General features: G+C 45.5%; 1 protein-coding gene across 1 annotated transcript in view; it reads left to right on the top strand.

The window, feature by feature from the left end:
- TBC1D8B (TBC1 domain family member 8B) overlaps positions 1-26,238 on the top strand; it is a 36,019-nt gene that overhangs the window by 194 nt on the left and 9,587 nt on the right. The window contains exons 2-14 of the mRNA XM_063313707.1: positions 8,344-8,454; positions 10,639-10,757; positions 11,975-12,200; positions 13,912-14,152; positions 15,764-15,971; positions 17,447-17,614; positions 18,626-18,775; positions 20,160-20,310; positions 21,344-21,558; positions 22,617-22,734; positions 23,701-23,986; positions 25,204-25,333; positions 25,902-26,000. Coding sequence (XP_063169777.1) covers positions 8,344-8,454; positions 10,639-10,757; positions 11,975-12,200; positions 13,912-14,152; positions 15,764-15,971; positions 17,447-17,614; positions 18,626-18,775; positions 20,160-20,310; positions 21,344-21,558; positions 22,617-22,734; positions 23,701-23,986; positions 25,204-25,333; positions 25,902-26,000 — 2,222 coding nt within the window. The remainder of the gene's footprint in view (positions 1-8,343; positions 8,455-10,638; positions 10,758-11,974; positions 12,201-13,911; positions 14,153-15,763; positions 15,972-17,446; positions 17,615-18,625; positions 18,776-20,159; positions 20,311-21,343; positions 21,559-22,616; positions 22,735-23,700; positions 23,987-25,203; positions 25,334-25,901; positions 26,001-26,238) is intronic.

Raw genomic sequence — 26,238 nt, 5'->3', positions numbered from 1 at the left:
CCCACCGAGGGCGCCCGGTTGGGGAGCCCCGCCGCTCCTCGCAAGGCGCGTCAGCATCCCCCGAACCGCCCTGCCGGGTGGGGTGGGGTGGAATGGGGCGGGGCGGGGGCCGCGTCCCCCTTCCCCGGGTGGGGGGGGTCCGGCTGTGCACTGGGGCGGGGGAGGGGTCGTCTCTCCCCTCCTCCCAAGCCGCGACGACAGCCCCGCGAGGGAGGCCGGTTGGGCGGGGAGCGGGGGACGTGGCGGGGTTGGGCTGGCCGCTGTTCCTCCGGCCTTTTCGAGAGGGAGAGTAGCCGGGAAAGCCGCGCTGCCCTCGCAAGAATAATTCGGTGGATGGGCTGAGAGGACCGGCAGGGGCCGGAAAGCTAAGCTGGATCGCGGCAGGTTAGGAATTGGAGGGGAGGCCCCTCCAGGATGCCGGAAAGCTGAAAAAGCTCCCCGCAAGAAGGTGGTGGGAAGGGCACCCACCTGCTTGAAGAGCACCCTTTCCTGTAAAGATTGCCCAGACACTACATCTGCCCCCCCACCACATACAACAAGAGAAAAGTCCATCACCTCGTCTTAAATGTTCTTTTTACAAGCCCCTTTAAAAGCCCACAGCCTTGGCAAGGGAAGCCAACAACAGCTTCCCTTCTCTCGCTGCCGAATGAGCCAACAGCAAAGGGGAGGGAAACCAGGCAGCCCTTGACAGCCCCAAACCTCCAAGCTTCTCCCCCTCTTGCAACTGATATACTTCCCCTGGACAAGGAGGCTCGGTTTAGCTGTCCCCGTCCACGTCCATGGGGTAGCAAGAAGGAGCTTGGCTGGGTTATCAAAACAAGGTGGTCTTTGCTGCTCACTGCAAGCCCTCCAGAATATCAGTGTTTCTCAACCTTGGCTGCTTGAAGATGGGTGGACTTCAACTCCCAGAATTCCCCAGCCAGCATGGCTGGCTGGGGAATTCTGGGAGTTGAAGTCCACCCATCTTCAAGCAGCCAAGGTTGAGAAGAGCTTGCTCCAGATGTTTTGCAAGATAATTCTTGGGGAGGGTGGGCAGCCAGCCTGTAAAATGGCCAGAGGAGGGACTAAAGTTCAAGGAGAAAACATCTAATTTCCCAGCTGGAGGCTCTGGAGATGCAAGGCAAGTGTGAAAGTGATGGATCTTGTTCCCATGTCCCCCAGCATTTGGGTATGAGAAATATCTTCCATTCGGAAGGAGGGAAGGGGAAGGAAGGAAGGGGTTAATAAGGGTCATCTTGCAAAGGATCAACCTAGTCCGGATTCCTGATTCTAAGGAGCCCACTGGAGACAATGGCCCTCCCGTTTGGCATGCTCATGGCACTTTCTGTAAGCATATTGTAGGTAGGTATATACTTCAGTACAGAGGCCAGTGCAGCCCCATCAAGGTACTTGTGTGACAAAGGTACTCATTGCTGCTGATTTTATAAAATTTAGCTGGGGATAAAATTTGCCCAAGGGACCAAACAGCTGCTTTATCTCTTTCATTTTAGTGATTAGCCTCCTGAATCTTCAAGAGCACAGTGGTGGCAATCAATTAACTGCTGATCTGTTTTCTCCTTCTCTCAATTTGCCTTTTGAAGAGCCTTTCCATTTTATTAAAAAAGAGATAAGCCGGTATCCTTCTGTGCTCAGTTGTTAAAGGATGCTTGGCGTTCCTGTACCTTCAACAAGCTTTTGCAGAAGAGAGTCTTCTGGATCCAGCTGTTGATTTCCAAAGGCGTGCCTTGGCTGGGGAATTCTGGGAGTTGAAGTCCACATACCTTAAAGTTCCCAAGGTTGAGAAACCCTGAGTTAGGGCTTAACATCTGGGTGAATTTAGTCATTGTGGTTTGAGTTTTATTACTACGTGCAACCTTAATCAATGCTTGTTAAACCATGATTGAGTACATTCTGAGAACACCGGGGGCTCAGCTTGAGTCATTTTCCCCATGAAGGGTCTTCCTGATTGTCAAAAACACTTGGGACAATGTGTCTTGCGCTGCTTAGAAGGAGAGATATTGCAGGACCTGTGCTTGGGGTCATCTCTGTCTCTTGCTCTGGTTGTGCAAATACGGTTATTGCATGTATTCAGAGGTCAAAGTGTGTTCATGTTGTGACCAGGCCTGATTGCACAGGTTGATCCCGTTCCTAGGAGGGGACGGAAGTGGGCCACGCGTTCCCCCCAAGGATTGAGGTAGACGTACATTTTGCAAACCCTTCCGGTGTTCTGAACAATCCGACCCCCTGTGTCTGCTTAAGCACAAGTTGCATATTGACGTCCAACATGATGAACTGAATGGTTTGGTTGGTGGTTCCAAATACTCCTCTACTAGCTGTTGTGCCCTGCGCTCCAGGTGATGCAGAACAATGAACTAGATTGTGTGCAAGTGCAGTAGAAGAGGAGGTACACAGCCTTCCAAGCTTGCTTAAAAAAAAAAATAAAGACTTCCAAATTAAGCTCAGCTCCTGGTAACTGCATGGATTTGTAGTTTTCATGGCTGCAATACAGAAATGGTTTCTTCTTAGCTTCCCCCAGGATGTTCTTCAACTTCCCAGTCTCGTCTACAGCCTGTAGATATATCTCCCATTCATAAGGTCTGATCCAAGATCAGCCAAGGTTGCCAGATGCTGCCACCGACTTTGGGACTCCAGAATTGCTGCAGTTTTTAACAGGACAGAAAGGGAAATCTATGTCTAGAGAGTCCTTTCGTTAAGAATATTTTAAGTTTACTTAAATGTAAATGTCATCCCATCCCATTTGTCCCTCTGTTCTTGCTCCGCAGCATTTTGGAAACAACTATTGCCACAGTCAGAGAGTTCTATGATGGGGTGCTTCCTGGTTGATGTCAAGAGGTGGGGAGGGCCCTGTCCATTCTGACGGACAGTTCCATTCCTGCCTGGAGTCCACCTAGCTGCTAGTACCTATCTGATCTCAACAAGTTAAACAGGTCTGGTTGGTTCTTGGATGGGAGGACACCAGAAGAATCTCAGGGAGGTAAGGCAAATGGATGTTGTCCTGGAAGAAGACAGTGAAAGACCTCTTAAGTTTTGTTGCCAGGAAAGCTGCTTGGGTAGGGACACCAGGAAGCAGGCTGAGCTCCAAGGAGTCTTCCCTTTCATCTTTGTCTGAAACAGTGGCCATCCATCTGCAGGCTACAGAAGGTATATTTACAAGGCTGAGAAGGATGTAGAACTAACCAGTTACTTCTCATAGGTAAGATACAAGATGACGGATAAGTTAATGCATTGGCCAGATGGAAGGGAAGTTTCCTAATGCCTGACATATATTCTCTTCTTTCTGCCAGTGTTTTTAAGGTGGGAGGATTTGTAGCTAACATCTTAGCCAGTCTTTGAAATATTAATGGCCTTGGCTGCTCAGAAGCCAGGTTCCAAGTGTTTGCTGTTTTAGTCAGAGGAGATGTCGCAAAAAAATAATTTAGCCAAGAGTTGCTGGTTTTGAGTCACAGAGAGGTTTTCTTATGACTAATACTGCAGATGTACAGACCTCTCTTCAGCCAGTGGAAGCCACTGATGATCGTATTTCCCTGCAAATGCTTTTCTTCCATAATTCATGCCCTGCAAGATGCAAGGTATTCATGACTGCTCTTTTTAAAATAGCATATATTTCATCTCGTTCGCCGTGCACCCAATTTTCCTTTGATAAGTGTTTTGTATAGGAGACGGTAAACTGGTTCTCCTGTCATTCTAAGCCAAAATATGATTGTTTGGACTCAATTTTACAGATGGCATGCCATTCTCAGTAGCCTAGGTCTCACCCCAAAGTCCTCTGAAGACTGTTGCTGAACTGTAATTTTTAATATTGCAGAAGGAGACAGCGATTAAACCTATGACTGTAGGGTAATCATATTTACAGTGAATTAAATATAGTTTAATTTGTTTTTGCCATGGCTCCACTCTACCTGCTAATTTTTGGTACAAGCTCCATGCCTCAGCCAGGGAAATGATATCCAGGTTTACGGTTTAGTGTGGCATGCCTCAGTTCTTCAACGTAGGCCAGGTCAGGAAACAGATGCTGCAGAGATTACTGGAACTCTAGTTTATTGTACAGGTAGTCCTCGCTTAACGACCACAATTGAGACTGGAATTTTGGTTGCTAAGCAAAGCGGTCATTAAGCAAATCTGACCTGATTTTATGACCATTTTCATGGTGGTCTTAAGTGAATCACCATGGGCATTAAGCGTCCATGTGGTTGTTTTAAGCAAATTACGCAGTTCCCCATTTTTTTTGCTTGCCAGGAGCCAGCTGGGGAGGTTGAAAATGGTGATTACGTGACCACAGGATGCTGCAACGATCATAAATGCAAACCAGTTTCCAAGTGCCCAAATTGTGATTACATGACTGCAGGGACGCTGTGACAGTCGTAAGTGTGAGGACCAGTTGCAAGTCAGTTTTTTCAGCACCATCGTAAGTCCAAACCATCACTAAATGAATGGATGTTAAGGACTACCTGTATTTCCCCTTGATTTTACTGCAGGGATAAGCGAAATGTAAAAACGTAACTCGCTAACCAGTACTTAGGAAAGTGAATAGAAAAAGATCAGAGGCAAGTCAAAGACTGCTTTTCTAAACAGAAAAAAAAGAGAGGGGGTAGGTGAGAGTCACTCAGTCATTTTATTTCAGTCATTGACCAGCAAAACAAAACAAAAAAGGGTCACAACTGATTAAAGTACAACAAGCTATAAAATCATATAACAGTACAAGTAAATTTGTAAGTTAAAGTTTAAGAACTTGGGGTGTCAAAATTAATATAGTAAAGTATGATACAGTGTATCTAAGGCAACTAAATAATTGTTTAAAATAACAGAAGAGTAAAATTACCAATTTGAAATATATAGAACCGTTGCATTACTAAAAGCTATGGAAAAGTTGTAATTGATATTATTATTGTGTCTAGAAAAAATGTAGTGAGGTAATGTATAAGGAAGAATACTACATAAGGAGTGATTATGGTTTCAAAACTAAAAGAGTCCAATTATAGTGACTATTTATATTGTTTCAATTCAATTCAAATCTTTATTACAGTCATAGACCAACATAACAAGAAAGCAGATGTTCCACATCACCACAACCTGATGGTAGGCCAATTTAGTGGGAAGTAATATTACAAGCAGAGTAATACTTCTCACCCTGCCATTGCAGTTTGTCCTTAGTAAGAATGCATAAAACCCCAGAGGCTCACCCTTTATTTTTAAATTTTTGGGCAGGGATATAACAGCATTGAAAACCTGGGAGTTGTACTGGTTCATCCTCTCCAGCTAACCAGGTTTCTTGTAAGGCTATTATCTATCTCATATTCAGAGAGGAATCTCACTAAATCACTGTCCACGGATTCTCTCCAGCAGGGATGGTGAGAGGTTTTCATTTGGGAAATGTTGGCGAGGGTCCCCAGCCTGCTGGACTGGAGACTGGGAATTCCAGTCCCCACTTGGGCGTGAAAGCCGGCTGGGTGACTTTGGGCCAGTCCCCCCCTCTCAGCCCAATTCAACTCACAGGGTGGCTCTCAGGTGGAAAATAGACAGGAGCCTTATATACGTCCCCTGGAGTTGTACAAATGAAAGCAGGTGATACGTCTAATAATAAATTTATAAATGATGATCAGTGTAGGAAAGGAGGTGGGAGGTCCTCAGAGAGCGTTATCTGCGTAGAAGCCGCTGCAGAAGGGGTTCTGTGAATGATTGAGTGCAGAAGCTTTGTGCAATCTTTCAGGGGCTTTGGGGGGGCTGCGAAAGAGACGGGGTGAAGAATGCAGGAGACGCAACTCATGCTTGCTTTTGCAGCACAACCCATCTTCCATGTGTGGGTGCAAATCTAGAGCTGCTTTCAGCTCTGCGGATGTAGGGGGGTGTCCACAGTGACCCAGTGAGCCCGCTTGGGCGTAGCGATCCTCACAGCCTGGCTAAGAACACCCCTGGTCCTGTGCCAGTGCATGGGCAGCTGCCAGGGGCTCAGTGGGTGCTACTGTGCACCCTCTCAAAAACCCTGCAGGCGAGAAAAAATATATGCAGCCTAACCTGACCAATTCCAACAGGCGTTAAGAAGCCACACCAGCTGCACCTCCAGAATTATACCTTGTCAGGGCATGGTGGAGTTTTAATAAGAGGCTTTCTGCCTGAGGAAGCTGGGAGTGACATCGGTTGAATGGAATCTGTTTCCCTGTCGATCTCTGTGTGTTTTATCCCCTCCTGAGGATTCGTAGCCACAACTCAAAGAGTTGCTCAAGAGCAGCTTAATGGCCACAGGGAAAGCACGGTGTACTTTCACCTTTATGGATGTCTTTCTAAGCTGTGTTTCCGTGGCACAGTATGCCAAGGAAGAAGGTTAAAATCTTTCTTCCCTGGGGCAGGATTGGCACCAAGATTGGGGCAATGGCCCAACAGCTTAGATCTCTTTAAAACGCAGAGAATTGCAAGACTAGAATCAACGGGGGATGATGAATCCCAAGGAGCTTTTGCGAGCTCAAAAAAATCTCCCTTTGCATCCTTGATCCCCCCTTTTTTTGGGGAAAAGGACACCTGCCAGGCTCCAAAACTTTTTAAAGACTTGTTTGCTTTTTCTAACCGCTCATTCTCTCCCGCTGGACGTGTGTTTGCGCGGGTTTTTCGAAACCGGTTTTATCATCTCCTGGCGACTTACAAATGCTGATGAACCATAGAGCTGAAATAAGCAATCCATGTGTAAATACAACAATAACTGTGGGGGCAGGGAGCGTGAACATGAATAACTGGAAACTAGCCAAGTCAATTTTCCTTGCATTTCTGGGTGTAAAAACCTAAATTGCTTCTTAGCAAACCATTGCGTCAGATCAGGCTCTTAAGTTATCCAACCTACATTGTATAACAATTCTTTCACCACCACCCCATGCATGAAAGAGCCATAATTTTTAACAACTTGATAAACTCCATGCTGGCAATATAGCCAAACAAAAATATATACATCCTTGACAAGTAGCGAAGATTTCTTTGTACTGTTATTGCATTGCTATTATTTCCACTTGCTTCCTTGTTCAGTAAATATTTGTTTTAAAGAAAAGAGTTTTATAATGTCGTTACAACTTGGCCTTGGAGTAATATAAATGAGGAGCTGTGTTTAAATGGTATTGGTTAATAAAATAAAAACCCCACTTGCTGTATTTCTGTTGGCCAAGTGCTAAGGGGAAATTAGAGGAGTGTTTGGCTTATGTTTGCCCTGTAGGATTTTGACTTACTTATTGCAAACAAATCTTTATTACGGTCAAAGACCAGCATAAGGAGGGTGGGGTACCGTCAGTTAAAAGCATAAAATATACATTAAAATCTAATATCAAAAGCTAAAACGCAGAAGTCTAGAGGAAAAGGAAAAAGGGGGAAAAAATCTAGAGGGAGGGGTAGGAGTATTAGGTGTAGGGTGAGTTTTAGATTTTGATATTAGATTTTTATGTATCTTTTACTATGCTTTTAACTGACAGTACCCCACCCTCCTTATGCTGGTCTTTGACCATCATAAAGATTTGTTTGACTTACTTATTTACTAGATTTATATCCTGTCTTTTCTTCCATGGGCAAAAGGCGGCCTCACTGAGATCTCTCTTCATTGGATCCCCATGACAACCACCCTGGAGGGTAGGTTGGGCTGAGGAATAGCATCCAAGAATCACCCCAGAGAGATTTTGTGGGTGCCTGGTTAGATCTTTTGGGAAGCAGAGTGCTGTGCCTTTCTGCAATTCCTCAATTGCCATTTTATGCTTCTTTCTTTGGAATTGTTGTTGTTAGCCGTGAAGAGTTGCATTTGCAAGATGGGAGGTCAAAAAAATCAACTAATTTTAAATGCTGCTGCTGCTACTACTACTGATAAATAAATAAGGGGCCATCTTAATAGAGATATTGCATCTCTCTTATTTTCACTTCCTTCCTTGTTCCATGAATATTTAGATGATATTGAGCTGTTTAAATGGCAACCCATTGTGGACTTGCAGTCTGAGACAATCCTATCAGTGCCAGGCCGGATCTTTACAGAAGGGAAAGCTGGTGAATGCTAAAACATTAAACACATGGCAGCGTGCCCACAAAATGGGCATGGCTTGCCTTTTGGAAACCCTGGAGATGCCAATTCCTTTTGTAATTCTTCTGTGACCTTTCTGTACAGGTGTATAAGCTTTAGGCAGGAGAAGAGCATATAGCAAGAAAAATCCAAATTTTCTAGCTCCCATCTATTTTTGGGGAGTCCCAAGTGTTCATCTCCATCCCTTATTCCTGGTCATCTGCTCTTCATGGCTTGTCCTCCTCCATCATGGAGTCACTCTTTTCTGACCCCATGGAAGACTCTGTCCTTGATAAGGGCCCCAAACTGTGTCCTTAATCCTGCAGGTCTCCTGGTTGGGACGCTGGATGCCGTTCTGGATTCCACATCAAAAGTCGCCCCTTTCCGGATCCTGCACCAGACCCCAGATTCCCAAGTTTACTGGTCTATTGCATGCGGTAAGTATAGATAATTCCCAACCGAGATGCCTTTAAGCAGGGAGGGGTGGTGAATGGTGAGGCTGTATCTGGGAAAGGTGTCTGAAGGAAGAGCCGTTCTTCATAAGCAGAGTTTTTGCTTAAATTTAAGGGAAGTGTGTGCCAGATCTGGGGGACAAAATTGCTTGGTGGGCTGATTTCAGTTTAAACTACAATATCTCCAGCCCTATTTCCTCGAGCATCGGTTCTCCTCAGGGCTGTGTCCTGAGCCCATTGCTCTTTACCCTGATGACCCATGACTGCTGTGCCAGGTTTGCCACCAACTCCGTTGTGAAGTATGCAGATGATACGGCGGTGGTGGAGGGTCTTATCAGGGGTGACAGTGACTGGGCTTGTAGGGAGGAGGTGAGGTGGATCAGAGTAATAGAAATAGCCTGGTTCTAAACGTTGAAAGAGGGACGCGGTGGCACTGCGGGTTAAACCGCTGAGCTGCTGAGCTTGCCGATCGGAAGGTCGGCGGTTCGAATCCATGTGATGGGGTGAGCTCCCGTTGCTAGTCCCAGCTCCTGCCAACCTAGCAGTTCGAAAACACGCAAATGTGAGTCGATTAATAGGTACTGCTTTGGCGGGCAGGCAACGGCGTTCTGTTTAGTCATGCCGGCCACATGACCACGGAAGAAGTGTCTTCGGACAAACGCCGGCTCTTCGACTTTGAAACGGAGATGAGCACCGCCCCCTAGAGTCGGACACGACTGGACTTAATGTCAAGGGAAACCTTTACCTTTACCTAAATGTTGAAAAAACCAAGGAGATTATTATCGACTTTAGAAAGAACCAACCCAGCCATACACCAATCTTTATTAATTACATAGCTGTGGAGTCAGTCAGTAGCATCAGGTATCTGGCGGTGCAGATAACGAACAGTCTGGCTTGGTCTCTTAATACTGCATTTTTGGTAAAACAAGCACAGCAGCATCTGTATTTTTTGTACCGGATGAGAAAGGCACATCTTCCACTCCCCATCCTTACTTTCTATAGAGGCACTATAGAGTGTGTATTGACCAACTGGATTTCTGTCTAGTTTGGAGGTTGTAGTGCCTTGGATAAGAAATCTGTGCAGTGGGTGCTGAGGGCAGCAGAGAGGATTATTCAGATCTCACTTTCTCTCATTCAGGACATAGCGCATACACGCTGTCTGTCCAGAGCCCAAAACAGTGACCCCTTCCACCCCCATTATGGCTTGTTCTCCTTGCTGCCCTCTTGTAGAATAGCTAGATTAGGCAACAGTTTTGTCCCCTGGGCTATTGGACTCCTGAACTCTTAATAATCCCTTCTAACTCCATGGGAAAACATGCTGGGTGTAGGACTGATATTTATTAGGGATAAAGATTAGAGGAGTGGCTTGGGTAAAGAATGTATATTACATATGGTATTCTTATTTTATTGCTTGAGCCAATTGCAACGAAATTGCATTTTAATGTGCACTTTGGTGTATAGTGAAACGACAATAAAAGTTTATTTTATATCACCAATAACGTCAATCTCACTCTTCCTTGATAGATCAGATTGCAATATACTCTGCAAAATATTTTCCTTGCACTGGTAACATTAAGTCTGTCTCCCTTTCTCTTTTTGTGGTGGTGGTGGTGAATTCTGGCAATCTACACAGTCAATTCAGCAAAGTGGGTCGGAGGATCAGAATATTTGCATTTTGGTTTATATTCATAGACATAGCTTTGAGGCAGGTTTATTTACCAACTTCTTTTCACTCTTTTTGAGAGAAAACATTTCTTTCTACTGTTGATGTCTGTGACACAGTGGAGTCTATTTTGATAGACCTGCTTAGAGAGAGAGATTGTTTATTATGCTCATTGACCAACCAAGAAAAAACAACAAAGCATATAAGGTAGACAGTAGAACAACAAGATAAAATATGCTGGCATTAGCCATCTTTAGGGCAAAAACTTGCAACATTTAGGGAAACATAAGTGCTGCTATCAGAGAATAAATTATTCAAAGAAGTTGGAGTACCCTGGGAATTATAGGGGTTATGAGGTGAAAATGGATGTTCCTGTAACTGCTTGTGTAGAAATCCATGATGAATTATTTTTTTAACTTTCCTGTCGTCTCTGCCTAAAGCACAAGGGGAAACCTCCCACTTGCAGACTTAGATGAATTATATTTAATGCTCGTTTTGCCACTCAGGAGCCAGCAGAGAGGAGATAACAGAACATTGGGAATGGTTAGAGCACAACGTCATGGAGACACTATCGGTGTTCGACTCCAACAAGGACATCGTAAGCTTTGTGCACGGGAAAATTCGAGTACGTAGAACACATCGTGAGTAACTTCAGGCTGGGGTTTTCTTTTGCCCTGGGGAGGGATGTTGAGAAAGTGTGAGAAAGCAGAGCAGATAAATCCCTACTGATGCAGTTTGCTATGCCAGTTTAGTACATCAGACCTAGCAAAATACGTTTTCCTTCAGCAGCATGGCTTAATTCAAATTCTCTGGCCTCGAGGCACAATTCCCATTTTATTTAATCCCAGTTCCTACTTATGAGTAAAATTCATTGTCCTCAATGGGGCTTACTTCCTCATGGGTGACTGTGGGACAGCAGGGCTTTCAATAGTATATTACTTAATTGCCTGGCAGATGCAATCCTACACACGTCAACGTAGAAGGTAGTCCTGTTGCAATGAGTCCATCCTGGTTCCTTCCAGGTAGATACACCTGGGCTAGCAGCCTGAGATTTATTCTTCTCATCAAAGTGAGAGAGCCCGGATCTGATGCGAGATATGTCCTGTATTTTCTATGGGATTAGCTATTTTATTATCATTGCTTCTCTACTTCCATATGTATATATCTTTATTAAAATTGTAAAAAGGGAGATAAAAACAAGAACTAATATTTAGAATGAAGAGAAGAGAAAAAAGAAGGAAGTAAGAAAAGAACAAAGCCAAAAGTACAGGGAAAAAAAGAAAGAAAATACAAAGAAGTGACTTCCGATTTTCTTTTACAGCAGCTATAAGTGTAAATTAACCTCTTACTCTATGGTTACAGCATTACTTACATTCTTTTCTACAATCTGTTTTTTTTTTTCTGATCGTCAAAGCCACATATCATAATTTCATTTTTTTTTTCTGTTTCACGCCAAAAGTCAATAAGGAGTTTCTAGTCAGCCTTCAACTTAGACAATGACTTCTCTCTAATTAAAGCTGTCAGTTTGGCCATCTCAGCCCGTTCCAACATCTTCACCATCCATTCCTCCTTTGCGGGTAAAGTCAGATCTTGCCACCTTTGTGCGTATAATAATCTTGCTGCAGTTGTCATATACAATAGCAAAGTTCCATGGTTTTATCATTGCTTCTCTGCTTCCCAGCTGTCTAACCTATCTTCAGTTCCTCCTGCCGTGTGTCTTTGTATTGGGGACCATGGTGGTGGTTGGGTTTTTGGCAGAGCGGCCTTGACTCCCATTTCAGTTAGATTACTTTTGGAGATTGTTGGCTGATCTTTATTAGCTGCTTCACTCCTTTCTTCCAGGGCTTGATTGCTGAGGAAAGTAAAGGGTCTTTAATAAAAGAAGAAGATCCGGAGAAGTTCCGGGAGGCCCATTTGAAGTTTGAGAAGTGTTTTGGGTTAGCCAAAGAGGAGAAGCTAGTGACTTACTACTCCTGCAGCTACTGGACAGGCCGGATGCCCTGCCAAGGTTGGCTGTATCTGAGCACCAACTTCCTTAGCTTTTACTCTTTTCTGCTGGGAGCTGAAAGTAAGTCAAGTCATTCACTGATACATGGTTTTGTCTTTTAGCTGCAATTGTGCTTGCTTGCTTGCTTGCTTTTAAAAAACCTTCATTTGGTCTTCACACATATCTATTTTTGTTTAGTATTATTTGCTTTTGATTATCTAGACCAGTGTTTCTCAACCTCGGCAACTTTCAGATGCGTGGACTTCAACTCCCAGAATTCCCCAGCCAGTACGGGAGTTGAATTCTGGGAGTTGAAGTCCACGCATCTGAAAGTCGCCGAGGTTGAGAAACACTGGTCTAGAAGGTCAGGATGTCCCATTCACCAGTTTTATTCTTACAACGTCTTGGTGAGAAGAAGATTCACCCAAGTTCACTCAGTCTAATCCATAGCGGGATGGAGATGTAGACTCAGGTTCAAGTCATAGTCTTGAATGCGAGCTGCTAGAGCACATCTTAAATGGGCGGCCATCTTAAAATCACTGGCATTTAGGGAGCCTTATTTCTGAGTCAGCCTGTCTTGAGAGCACCTCACATGACTTCATTTTCATTTGGCAGTAATTTCCACTAAAAAGTTGGAGGGTTCAGCTTTGAAAGAAAGGTGCCATATTTGGCTGTACGTGCCAGGTTGTTCATAAACAAATGTCCTTTCTCACCTCTTATTTCTGAAAAAAGAAGACATGAACCTTCAGTTGTAGCTCGCTGCAGCCCATTGCCATGGAAGCTTTCTTAGAAAATGAAAATGGGGAGGGCGGATGGCTATAGCTTAGGGTTTTATTTGGCCGGATTTTAGACTTTCAGCCTAAAAAAAACCAAAACAGAAGTAAGCTAGAGTGAGAGAAACAGTCTTGAGCTGGGGAACAGGAGCATATTCCAACTGCTACCGTCATCTGGAGTTTATATGGTATTTATGTTTATGTCATTTTTGTATTTATATTTATTAGAGTGTTTTAACGTTTTCACCTTTGTTGTAAACCGCTCAGAGTCCCCCATTTGGGGGGAGATGGGTGGTAGCTAAATTTAATAAATAAACATAAATAGATAAATAAATTTCCTTGCTAGCAAATGGGTCCTTTGTGACCTATTTTATTTATTTATTTCATTCAAGAGATATGGCCATCCATCTCACCACGGTGATTCAGGGCGGTGAGCAACAGTTAAAAACACAACTGAGCAAAAATACATAACCGACAGAAAATAAAGTACAGGTCATCCTTGTTTAGCGACCACAGTTGGGACTGGCAGCTCAGTCGCTAAGTGAAACCACAACTGGGCTTAAGATCTTCCTTCAGTTTTCCTCTGCTTCACAGACCTGCAAAGGTCATAAATGTGAGGATTGGTCATAAAGTTCCATTTTCATCACCATTGTAGCTGTGTGTGGTCACTGTACAAGGCAGTCGCTAAATGAGGACAACCTGTACATAACTGATGACACGCACCATAGCCATTTTGTGAGAACACCCCAGGTGTTCTCCAAACTCCAAAATTTTAAAATTCTAAAGCATGATCTCCTGCCAGTTGCTATAGGAGGTCCATATGGTCTCTGGGGTATGTATCCTCAAAAGTGCAACCCAGATATTGGACATGGTGTGAAGGTCACAAGGGGATCGACTTGGAAAAGTCATAAGCCTGGATGGAGCGCCTTCATGACTCCATCTGATTTCTTTGGAAAAGCTCCGTTGTGGTTTGAGCAAGAAGGAAAACCAAAGATGAATTACTGTTTTCCCCTCTGCAGTCAAACTCATAATAGCCTGGGATGAAATCTCCAGGCTCGAAAAGACATCGACTGTGATCCTGACGGAGAGCATCCACGTCTGTGCCCGTGGGGAGGACCATTACTTCTCCATGTTTTTGCACCTTGGTGAGACCTTCCTTCTCATGGAGCAGCTGGCTCTCTACGCCGTTCGGAGACTCTTCGACAAGGAAGGGTTTGAAGTTGACCCGGTTCTCTGCGACCCCTTGCAAATCACGAAGAGGTCCGTAATTTATTTATTTATTCACTCATTCATTCAATTTCTATAGCCGCCCATCTCAACAAGTGACTCTGGGCGGCTTACAACAATAAAAAGCGTAAAACGATAAAACGATTACAATTTAAACAATTGCAACACAAAATAAATATACGTGGCTGCCACGTAAACAATGTAAGATGTTAATACAACCAAGAAACGGGACCATGACCACACTCGGGGCCCATTTATAGATAAAACAAAGAAGAAAGGTCTACTTGCTGGCAGGGGGGCAGAGGAGAAAGACCTGTGTGGGCTTTTGAAAAAGTACTTCGTAAAGGAATGGGCATGGCTCAGTGGAGCAAGACTTGTTTGTAGAAGGTGCCAGGTTTGATCCCTGTCTTTGGGTGCGGCTGGGAAGAAGCTTTGCTCCCTGTTAATCTAGAAACCAGAGACTTCCTCCTCTTTTGGACTAAGATCCACAGTTGTTCCAAACAGGAATTTGAGGTCCACTTTACTTAATTTTGCCCCCCCCCCTTTGAATTGGAATGGAAGAAATACTGTTAGTGCAAATGTCCTTAAATCAGCAGACCTCAAGAGTGTGCAAATTCTTGGGAGTTCTGCTCAGCCTCCCTTCTCTCTCCATTTAGAAAGAGAGCCAGGCCTTTTCAGGTGGACTATCAATAGGTTTAGTTGCAGTTTACTTAGACTTTGGCTGTTCTCTGATATCTGTTCATATTATTAGCTTGAGCACTAGGAATGGAAAGATGGAATGCAGCTCAAAATAATAAAACTATCTAGGAGGGCATGGGATGACTTCTGGCTTCTGCAGGCCCTGTTTTCGTTTTGGTTTCTGCTTGTTAACTTAGAAGTTCAGCATCGGCCAATTCAAGTCGAGCGCCAAATTGTGCCAAACTGGGCTGCCTGCTGAATACCCAGCTGAGGGAAGAATCTAGATGTCGTATCTGTACTGAGCTCCACACACAAGTCCTGCCTGCCTAGCTTTCTTTATTGCAGCTGCATAAATTAGAGGAGGAATTGCCTGTGTGAATATTAAACATCTGGAAGTCAGAAACCCTGAAACTATCCAGAGAACCATAATTTTCTCCCAGTTCTGCTCTACAGAATCTAGAACCATCTTTGGCAGTCAAGCAACGTAGACCCGTGGTTCCCTTTTTTCCCCACTGTGCAGACAACTACATTGTCAGCTGGAAGTTTTGTACACTACCAGGAAAACAGTAACAATTTGCCCAACAGACTGGTGTTTTGATGTAGAATCCTAGAATTGGAGGTGGCTGTTGAGTTCAACACCTCCCATCCGTTGCTCAGTGCAGGAATTAAAGCATCCATGCCTGGGTTCTTACCTAGCTTCTGCTTGAAGAAATCCAGCAGAAGGGAATCATCACTTCTCTGGATGGTTGGTTCTTCTGCCAACCTACTCTTGGCTTAGGAAGTCTTTTCAGTCTCTCCTTTTCTCTTCAGTAAAGTAGGGAATTAAGTTACGGTATGGAATTAAGCCCCACTGAAATCCGGGGTAACCATTTTCTGCCAACAGGATTCTCCGCTCAATGCAAATCAATGCTCCTCCTTCCTTGCTTTGTTCAAAAGTCTACCAGACACTTCTGTTTTGCTCCGTAGAGGACTCGAGAACCGGGCCCACAGCGAGCAGTTCAACGCCTTCTTCCGGCTACCCAGGGAGGAGACACTGAGGGAAGTTCACGAGTGTTTCCTGTGGGTGCCCTTCAGCCACTACAACACTCTAGGGAAGATGTGCCTTTCTGAGAATTACATCTGTTTTGCCAGTCAAGATGGCTGCTTGTGCTGCGTCATCATCCCCTTGAGAGAGGTAAGCTGGGTGGATGTCGGAGGTGGGTCCCTTAACCCCACTTCAGAAGTCCTCATTCCAAGCAAGCATTCGGGTCAAACCTTAGAGGACAAGGATCTGGTCTTTCCTTGGCAGCCAATGGGGTGGGAAGGAAGGGCGTGGCTGAGAAAGAAGGTGTGAGAAAAGAGGCAAAAATGTAATTGCAGAAAAAGAGGAAAAAGCTGGTGACAAATTATACTTCTTAGAGAACACACCCTTTCATAGACAGAAACCTGGCCCTGTTCAGAAGAATTACTTCCTGATGGCAGATAGAAGGGTATTTTATAGCGAAAACCTATATCCCTCCATAGAAGCTGATGTGTCAGGCTCTGCCTGAGACCCAATAAAAACACAGATGCTAGAGTAGACTTTAGGTTCTGGTTTTATTTGGGAATAGAATGCATGCCCTTAGAAAAGCTGAGAGTGAGTGGAGCGCGCCGGAACGGGATTTAAATAGCCCACGCCGGTCAGCGCTCCACCCCTTCTTACTCCGGGTGCGCCCCGAGCCCCGTCGGTTCCGTTGCCGGTAGGTGAGGGGTTGTGGAGCCCCCCCTATGCTCCAGGCGTTTCCTCGATTGCTTCCCTGGCTGGTGATGGTTCGTTGCCGGGCGATCAGGTTCATAATCTTTTGACAGCTCAGGCGCCCCTCGTGGTCTGGTCTTGTCAATTACCTTCTTTGCAACATTGTATCTCTCTCTTCAGCACCTCGGGCTAGAGTTGATACTTTGTTGCCAGCACCTGTTGCTCTTTTGTTAGCTAGTTGCCTTTTCCCTTAGTCCGCCCGGGACCCATTTCCCTGCATTGTCGTGCGAGCCGTTGCGATGTCACAAGCATTGCAACGGTGATCATGGCATGATGGCTTTATGGGTATAGTGTCCAGGTTGGCATCTGAGCCCTGGCACCTTGGGAAAACAGAGATGGGGAAGGTTGGCCTACCCACACATTGCTCTTGACACAAAGGCCTGTTGTGTTCCCACCTTGCAGCAGTTTCTTGTCTAGCTAAGCTGAAGATCGTCTTGAATCTCAGGAGAAACTAGTACAAAACTGGGCCAAACCTGGTTAATGAAGGATACTGCCCTCAGGGTTAGTTGAAGAGCCTCCGGTGGACTCTGTCTATAGTTATCTGGAGATATGCAGAAATTCAACAGTGAGGCCTAATTTTAAGGGTTAGATGGGGCTATGCTGACAAAGGGGAGCAAGCCCCACCCTCACCCACACTGACGATGATACCTAGTCAGGTAATGAAACGTCTGCATGCAAACCACCAAGCTCAGAGAGCACCAAGGACTCCACAGTTCAACCCTGAGCGACAGATGTTCCCTTCTATAAGAGCCTCCTCCTGCTTCAAGGGGTCGGGGCTTTTGAGACTCATCCGTCTGACCTTGTAGGAGCTTGATCTCAGCCTGAAGGCCAGCAGAGGGGGTGACTGGGAATATCTTCCTCCCCACTGCCTGCAGGTCACATCAGTTGAAGTCGCTGACCACGTCAGCAAGGCGATCAGCCTCGCTACCAAAGGACAGAGGGCCTTCCGTTTCTCTGAAGTGAGAGATTTTGAACCACTGGTGGCGAAGCTCAAGAGCAGATGCAGTGCGGCACCGAGCCCGCAGCACAGCATGAATGTGGAGGTAGCGTGTGATGGACTTCAGTAATGCGGCTGGTCCTCAGGAAGGAGGGAGCGAGAGAAAGAGCAACTTTGTGCGAGATGGGCGGTGACAAAATTTGAAATATAAATAAATAAATATAAATAAGAGAAAACACAGCCTGGCGCTGGACCATGGGAAGGTTTGGAGTGGCCCCGCCCTAGAGCCTTGCCAGGTGATTTCCCCTTAGGTTAGGTAGAGTAGCTTTAGCCTGGCAAGGGTCTGCCCATACGGTGTGAGCAAATAAAGAACTGGCATTCGGCTGGACTGCTTCCTTGTTGTTCGTGGGCTGGGCCTGACATAATGGCAAGGCATGCCTGTTCCTTCTTCGAGGTGCCTGGAAGAGGGACCTCATGGGGCAGAGATCTCTCTTCTTTGCCTGTGTGCTTCTGGAACTCCCTGCCACCAGATGTGAGGGCAGCCACTTGCATAGAGGGCTTTTCAAAGGCCCGTTCAGGGCGGGAAAAGCTCTAAATAAGGAGGGTATTAGCGTGCTAATCAAAAGTTGGCCCTCCTTCTCCTGCAGTAGGTGTCAATTGGGCAGGGAGAATAAATTTGGTTCCCAAAAGGGCTGTGTTTGCCCAGTGCATTGACCAGGTTAGGGTTAGCGTGACCTCGCAGCTGCATTCACACATGTTCACCTTGGTAAGCTTACAACTCAGTTATATTTTTTCCTTTGTTTTTTGTGGCTTAGAATCTTGGGCGGGCTCAGCTGGGTTAAATTTTTGGTTCAGCATGTTGTGTGAATCCAGAAAGCAGGTCGGTTTGGTGACCAAATTACTTCTGTTACAGGCTGAGCAACTCGACTGCGGTGCTTGGAGAAGTGGGGGGAGGAGGTGGTGTTGCCGAATGCAGAAAGGGAGCCTCGCACTCCCCTCTGGCCTGATGATTGCCCTTCTGCAGAGTTTAATCCTTCGTTGACTTGATTTATACCATGCCTTTCTTCTCTAACACCATCTTACCCGTTTGCTTCTGGGTTCTCGATGCCCCTTGCAGGTTGGGGTTAGCCCAGACGCTGCCCCCATCTGGGACGACTTCGAGGGACAGCCGATGGCCAGCCACAAAGGCAGCAGTGCCACAGTTAGCACGGAAGCCCTGATGACCGTTTTCCACCCTCAGGATGTGGAGAACCTTGATCCTAAGATGGTAAGGAGGGAAACGGGTTCTCATCAGCACCTGGAGGTCTGTTGCAGTACTTCACTTCCTCTGGGCTAGGCTGAATTTTCCCTTTTCGTGTGCAGCTTCTGCCAACTTTGTGGTGTAAAGAAGGCCCTTGTCTTTCTTCTTGGAAGGGATCCTTCCTTGTTCTTCTCTGCTTCCAGAAGCATCCAACTGGGTCTCCTACCAGGGTCACTTAGAGTTTTGACTTCTGGATTTCTCCTAGAATGAATCAGCAAGTGTGTCCCTCTGCTTGCGTATGCCCTGGGTGGGTGGATGCTAATTTTGCTCTGGGGGTACTGCAATTTGCCCTATTTCATGAAAGCCCTTTGGAGGCCTCTGTAAGTGTAATGGTATGTGGGAAAAACCTTGGGAGACAGGGCGAAGAGATGCTGCCAAAGGAATGGTCAGATAAGGGGTAGCTGAGCCCACATCAGGAATATGGGTGGGGCAAGAGGTTCAGAAGGGACCCTCCCTAAGTTCTCGAGCTGTAGAGGAGATGGCGGAAGATTTGTCCTTTCAGACTTGCAAGATTCTGTTAAAGCAGCCGTACGATAAAGTAGAATTAGCTCATCTGGTCATGTTTCCTGTCTGGTCTACTTGGTAAGGCTGACAGTACAGTTGCAACCCTGAAAACAAATACTTTATTTAATCCTGCTGGTATCTTTTTGTGTGTGGTCATCCCTTTTCCAGTTCTCATTCCTATCAAGCCTCTTGATTTTGCATTCTTCTGTCTTTCTCTCTTTTTTCAAATTTATCACTGAACTACAACAAGCCCACAAAATAGTGCAGCAGGGATGATGCAATAAAAACTATGCATAAGAGTGATTGATCTATGCTAAAATGGGGGAGAAGGGAAGAAAAGGCTGTATATAAGAGTATCAATAGTATCAATACTATTCTGTGGTTGATGTTTTTGTATACTCAGCCTCCATTTCTTTTTTGGGATTGCATATTGTACGTTTTAAGGGTTGTTTAGATTTTATTTTTAAACTTCGTTCGCCAGCCAGAGTCACTTTGGTGAGAAGGGTGGCTACATAAATTGAAATGAATAACTAATAGGAAAGAGAGAAAAAGATGGTTTGTGACGTAAGGGGAAAAAACATATATTTCTGCTATTAAAGAATGCATTCAAGAGGTGTGTTCTTCATCTGTTTTTGAAATGTCTGTATCTTGTAAAAGTTAGAAGGTAGAACAATATGTTTCGGCATGGTCTAGATGGAATAATGTCTTAACAGTTTGGGCTGGTTTGAGATTTACATTCTGTGGCACGGCATCCTTTTCTGTTGACATCTCTCACAACCACGTTGGTGGTGTCCCCGGCATTTTGTGGTTGTGCTTAAGAGGCTTCTTGCAAACCTTGTTCCATCAGTTAAAAGAAAAAATGAAAGAGCAGTCCTGGAACATCCTTTTCATAGAGTGCGGACGGGGTGTGAGTATGTTTCGGACAAGGAAGACACGAGACCTGATTCTCAGAGGGATCCCCGAAGTGTTAAGAGGAGAGCTTTGGCTTCTCTTCTCAGGTAAGGTCTGTACTTGGACTAGTAGTAGTAGTAGTAATGGTGTAGATTGCTCCATGTATATACTGCCTTCCTTGAAAGAACTAGTACCCAGTTAGACTTTAAGGAACATCTCTAGATGATCCTTCCCAGCGTGCCAACTCCAGACATGTTGGGTAGGGAAAAGTCCATTCTCCTTCAGGTCAAGCTCAACTCCTGGTGGCCACTTATCTGTGCCATTTTCTTGGCAACAATTCAGATGTGATTGGCCGTTGCTTTCTCCTGGGACCCTGCGCATCTTCATCATGGTCTCCTCCACAGCCCTGGGAGTTGCTAGTGGTCTCCTATCTGTGTGCACCAAGTAGCTCCAACGTAGTGTAGTTTTCTGTGATTGATAGCCAAAGGTTATGTAGGTGGTTGTGTAAAAGTGTTGTAATGGTGTGTGGGAGTGACCTTGGGAGGCAGGAGGAAGAGCTGCAGCCTAGACAACCATTGTGCAGAAGGTATCTCAGGCCACAGAAGGAAAGGGGGCATGGGAAGGGTCTCAGAAGGGACCCTCCCTAGTTTTCTGGAAAGTAAAGGCTGGGGAGGTGGGAAGTGCGTTCAGACTTGCAAAATTCTGTTACTGCAACCTTACAATAAGGATAGTGTTAGTACTCATAGTTTGTGCTTCTTGTCTGGACTACCTCGAAGGGCTGACAAGTGTTGACCCACTGCTGCCATGATTCCCACAGAGGGAGTCTCCTAAGAAAAGCAGTAATCGGGGGGGGGGGAGAAACCTTCATTGGGCATCCCCCCAAGAATGCTTTTGGGGTCCACAGTTGGGCAACACATTCCTCTTACCACACAGCAGTTGCCAATGGCCAGTGCCCAGGAGCCTGTGCAGGGAGTCCATGCCAAGCGCTTTCGCTGGGCGAGATCAGCCCTGAGTCGACCTGAGTAGACCTGCCTGGGCATCTTTGCGAAGCTCTGGCGTTCAGGAGATACTGCCATAGTCCTTTTCCTCCTCCTCCTCCTCCTCCTCCTCCTCCTCTCTGTGCACTATACCCCTGGGCAGGTGCTGTAAACGACATGGCAAGCCACCCCGGCTATTACTCGGAACTGGTTGAAAAGTCTTTTGGGACATGCACCCTGGAGACGGACGAAATCGAGCGGGATCTGCGCCGCTCACTGCCAGAGCATCCCGCCTTCCAGAGCGACACGGGCATTTCTGCCCTACGAAGGGTCCTCACCGCCTATGCCTACAGGAACCCCAAGATTGGCTATTGCCAGGTAGGCCATGCCTCTGGACTCCAGCTATGCTTACATTGTCCAAACCACAGTCTGGTGTCTGTATTTGTGTGTGGGGGTGGATGCACTTCATTACACAGGTAGCCCTCAACTTACGACCACAATTGGGACCAGAACTTCCATCACTAAGTGAGGCAATTGTTAGGCGAGTCATGCCTGATTTTATGACCTTTTTTGCTATAGTCGTTAAGCGAATCACCATGGTTGTTAAATGTATCACATGGTCATTAAGCGAATCCACCTTCCCCCATTGACTTTGCTTGTCAGAAGCCAGCTGGGAAGGTCACAAATGGTGATCACGTGACCTCGGGATGCTGCAACTGTTGTAAATACATGCCAGTTGCCAAGCACCTGAATTTTGATCATGTGACCACAGGGATGCTGTGATGGTCATAAGTGTGAGCATCAGTCATAAGTCACTTTTTCCAATGCCGTTGTAACTTGAAACAGTCGCTAAATGAATGGTCATACGCCGAGGACTACCTGTAGTACATGTATGCATCTGAGAGGCCTCAGAATGATTGAAATGCTTCAGTTCCAGGGTTTAGAGAACTGTCCTTGCCTTTCCCCACAAAAATCTTTTTGTTTTTTTGGCTGCCAAAGATTGACTTGGTTCCTTCTCACAAAAAATGGTGGCAGCTCTGAAATTTGGTTTGCTTAAGGTGTTTGTGCTTGAACACAAAACTCATCAATAACTTGTGTCTACAGATCCTCCACCACGTTTTCAAAGTAACAGAAAACCCTCTCCTTCCTTCCTTCCTTCCTTCCTTCCTTCCTTCCTTCCTTCCTTCCTTCCTTCCTACCTACCTACCTACCTACCTACCTACCTACCTACCAAAATAGTAACATGCAACACGAAAAAAATATATGGGTCATTGTGAAAAATGGCGATGTGCTACGTGTGTTCTTACGCAGGCCTTTTCAAGAACACTTTAGCCGTCCTGTGCCAGTAATTGTCCCTGATGCAGAAACAATGTCAGCTAGGATTGGTTGGAAGGACCAGAGACCGGATGAATAACAATATTCCTGTTTGTTTAAAGGCCATGAATATATTGACGTCGGTGCTGCTCCTTTATGCCAAAGAAGAGGAGGCATTTTGGCTTTTGGTAGCAGTTTGCGAAAGGATGCTACCCGATTATTTCAATCGCCGGATCATAGGTACCATTTCGCTTTCATTGGAATTTACTGTACTGATCACATTCGTGAGTGGTGGCGGCAGATGTGGGTGGGAAGCCTTGCTAATTCTCGTTCTTAAAATGCTAAATCTGGCATATGGTTTTCCTTAGATCAGTTCCAATTCAAGTGCCACTTGTCAAAATAATAATACAGGTAGTCCTCGGTTCATGATGGTAATTGGGACTGGGAACACTGTTGCTAAGTGATACAGTCATAAAATGTGACATCGCATGACTGCGCCGACTTACTGTGGCAGTTGCGGCAGTTCCCGTTGCCGTCATTAAGTGAATCCTGTGCAGTTCTTAAGCAAGACGTCACATAATTTTCATTTGTGACCTCCTGCCAGCTTCCCCACTGACGTTGCCTGTTGGAAGCTGGCAGGGAAGGTCCCACGTGAACGCAGGATGCTGCGGCCATCATAATTGTGAGCCAGTTGCCAAGTGTCAGACTTGCAGTCACATGATCATGGGGATGCTGCGACAGCCACAACTTCGAGGACCGGCCATAAGTCTTCTCATTCAGCCAGCACCATCGTAACTTTGAATGGTCACTGAACAAATGGTTGTTAACCGAGGACTACCCATAGAGTGTTTTCCTTTTGATACCTTGATGTCCTCAACCAGGAAACACACTGAGACAATGAACTGGTCTCTAATATTTATTGCTAGTACTTAACAGGAATCCTAACAAACTGAAGAAGCGTGGGAAAACCCAGACATATAACCCCCAAGGGTTAAGGCGGTCCCGATCTGTGTCTCTTTGAATGGCTGAACAGTTCCTCAGTGCTACGCATGCGCTTGACAGTCTGGATGGGAGCCCCCTGCTGGCCATCCTCACTCATGACACTTGTGATTCTCCTGCTGTGTATATATTTGGTAAATCCCTAATGTCTACCCCTGCAACTCTGCCTTTGTAAGTTTGCATTTGCACGCTGGACATCTCTTTCAGGTGCCTTAGTAGATCAGGCAGTGTTTGAGGACCTAATCCGAGACTACCTGCCCCAGCTGACGGAGCACATGACCGACATGACTTTCTTCTCCTCCGTCTCGCTCTCCTGGTTTCTCACCCTCTTTGTCAGCGTGCTGCCAATCGAGAGCGCTGTCAACGTGGTCGATTGCTTTTTCTATGACGGGATCAAAGCCATTTTGCAGCTGGGCCTGGCTGTGCTCGACTACAACATCGACAAGCTGCTGGCTTGCAAGGACGACGCAGAAGCTGTGACCGTCCTCAACAGGTACTAGTTGCAGCTGTTTGTAGGTTTATTGTAGCCACATTTGTGTTTATCACTGAGAGGTTGAGCGACATATTATGCAAATATGCGTGCATATAATGTGTGCGTGCACAGAGCGGTTAAGGTATGTATGTGAACACATGCATAAAAATAGCATGCACTTGTTACAATTTTAGCTTTACTATGTATTTATATAAGCATATGTTTAGAGAGAGAGAGAGGTGTGTGTGTGTGCATACATATATTAATACATACTTCTCTTTCTTCACAGCGAACATAGTTTGCTTTATCCCCCACAGCAGGGCATGAATAAAACAATGAAAAGTACAGAAGAAATGGACCAGTAGTTAGAAACGCATAGGATACTCTCCCGATCAATTAATGTGCTCTCTTCTGTTCAGCACCAATATGGAGCCGAGCTAGCTAAGTGCCTTTTTTAAAACAAGACTTAAAAAAAATAAAGCTACAGTGGAGCTTAGAGACCTTTTCTGGAGAAAACAACCCATTCCTAATTGATGCTTCCTAGGATCGTCTCTGCTGGAGCATCCCAAAGTGAGAGCTCGGCTGCAGAGCAGAGCACTTTTTAACCGGATTTGGTCATCCTTTCATGCCTTTGTTCTAAACGTGTGAACCTGCAGAACTGTGAGCCATTGAGAAAGATTTTGTGTGCGCGCGCACCCCCACAAGGGCATGGCGTTCCATACCACAATCCTGCCCTCTATCTGGAACTGCCTTATGTCTGCAATTTCAAGGGCTCATGTCGGCTGTTCACTGTCACACAGCTGCTGACTCTTATTTCATGCTGGAAGCTGCATGGGCTTCCTTATTTATTTAGGGCGAGAAGGCAACCCAGGTCCCAAATGACTCTGGGCAGTTTACATAATTAAAAAAGAAGACAACAAAAAGTGATGAAAAGAGAAAAGGCCAAGTAGGCCCAGGCAAGATCACCCAATACCTTGCCAAGAAAAATGCCAGGGGCCTGACAAACAGCCCAACCCCAGGTTGGTGAGCAGGATTTAGAAGGTCCATGGGCCACCAGCCTAGCATGTTGAGTGTGATGGCCAGCTCAGATGAGTGTGGTTCTGGATCTGCAGAGCATTTAGAACAACCAAGCGTCTGTATGGGGAAAGGTCGTCTCTGCCAATCTACAGTACTTGGGTGAATAGCTAACCCCTGTATCTCATGCCTGTTTCTCTCCTCATCCTTCTCCTTAAATCAAGGTTTTTTGAGAGTGTCACCAACAAGGACAGCCCACTTCCTCCAGCGGTACAACAGGCCTCTGGGATGAATGACAGCAAAACCCCCCACCCCAGAGTGGACATCACTGACCTAATTCGAGAATCAAATGAGGTTTGTTCAGCCCTTTCTTCTCCTTCTTTGCATTGGACGAAGAATCAATGCTTCTCTGTATTGTGGCCTGCAAAACAAAGCTGCCTGAAGGGCCCTCTTCTGAACGGAAGGCCTTCCTCCAAAAATGACTGTAAAGCAATATAACCCAAAGTTAATCAGGTTGGGTGGGAGAAGACCTCCCATTTGTGATGGTCTGCACCTTGCTTAAAAGGGTTATTGAAGTCAGTAGCGTCAGACTTAAAACCACCTGTTCGGTCTCAGAAGTTGACAGTTGTATGTGTGTGCTTGTGTGTCCATGTGTGCCACACTTCCAAACGTGGACCTCGGATCTGTGGGTTGAAGTATGAAATCTTGGAAGAGTTGACCTTTTCCCGTGACATTGTGCGGAGCTTCAAATAAGAATACATTTGACGAGAACTTGGATGGGATCAGCCTCACAAGATTTGGGGGTGGGAGGAGGAGGATGATTTTGGGAACCTCTGGCACTGAAGGAGTTGGCTGCTTTGTGCTCTAGGTGTTCTGCATTCAGCCTTTATAAGCAGTAAAATAGCTTCTTGTTCTTCTCCAGAAATATGGTGAAATCCGATTTGAGGAGGTCGAAAGCATGAGACGTCGGAACAGACTGTATGTCATCCAGACCTTGGAGAACACAACAAAGCAGAACGTGGTGAGTGCGTACTGTATTTGTCTACATCAGGTCATTGGTTTTGTCATGGTATTGAACATAATTTATCATGAAGTACCATTGTTACAGATTGCTTGCTGTTAATCATTTATATAAACACAGGTATAATCTCATACCCAGCTAGCTAGGAGACTTTAGTTAACTAGAAGACTTACCAATTACTTTGATTGATCAGTTGAAATGTACAGCCTAGTTCAATCCCTAAAATTCTAGGTTCTAA

Source organism: Candoia aspera, chromosome 12 (genome assembly GCF_035149785.1).
Source record: "Candoia aspera isolate rCanAsp1 chromosome 12, rCanAsp1.hap2, whole genome shotgun sequence".
Taxonomy (NCBI): Eukaryota; Metazoa; Chordata; class Lepidosauria; order Squamata; family Boidae; genus Candoia; species Candoia aspera.
The sequence above is the reverse complement of the archived record's forward strand: the minus strand, read 5'-3'. Positions and strand labels throughout refer to the sequence as shown.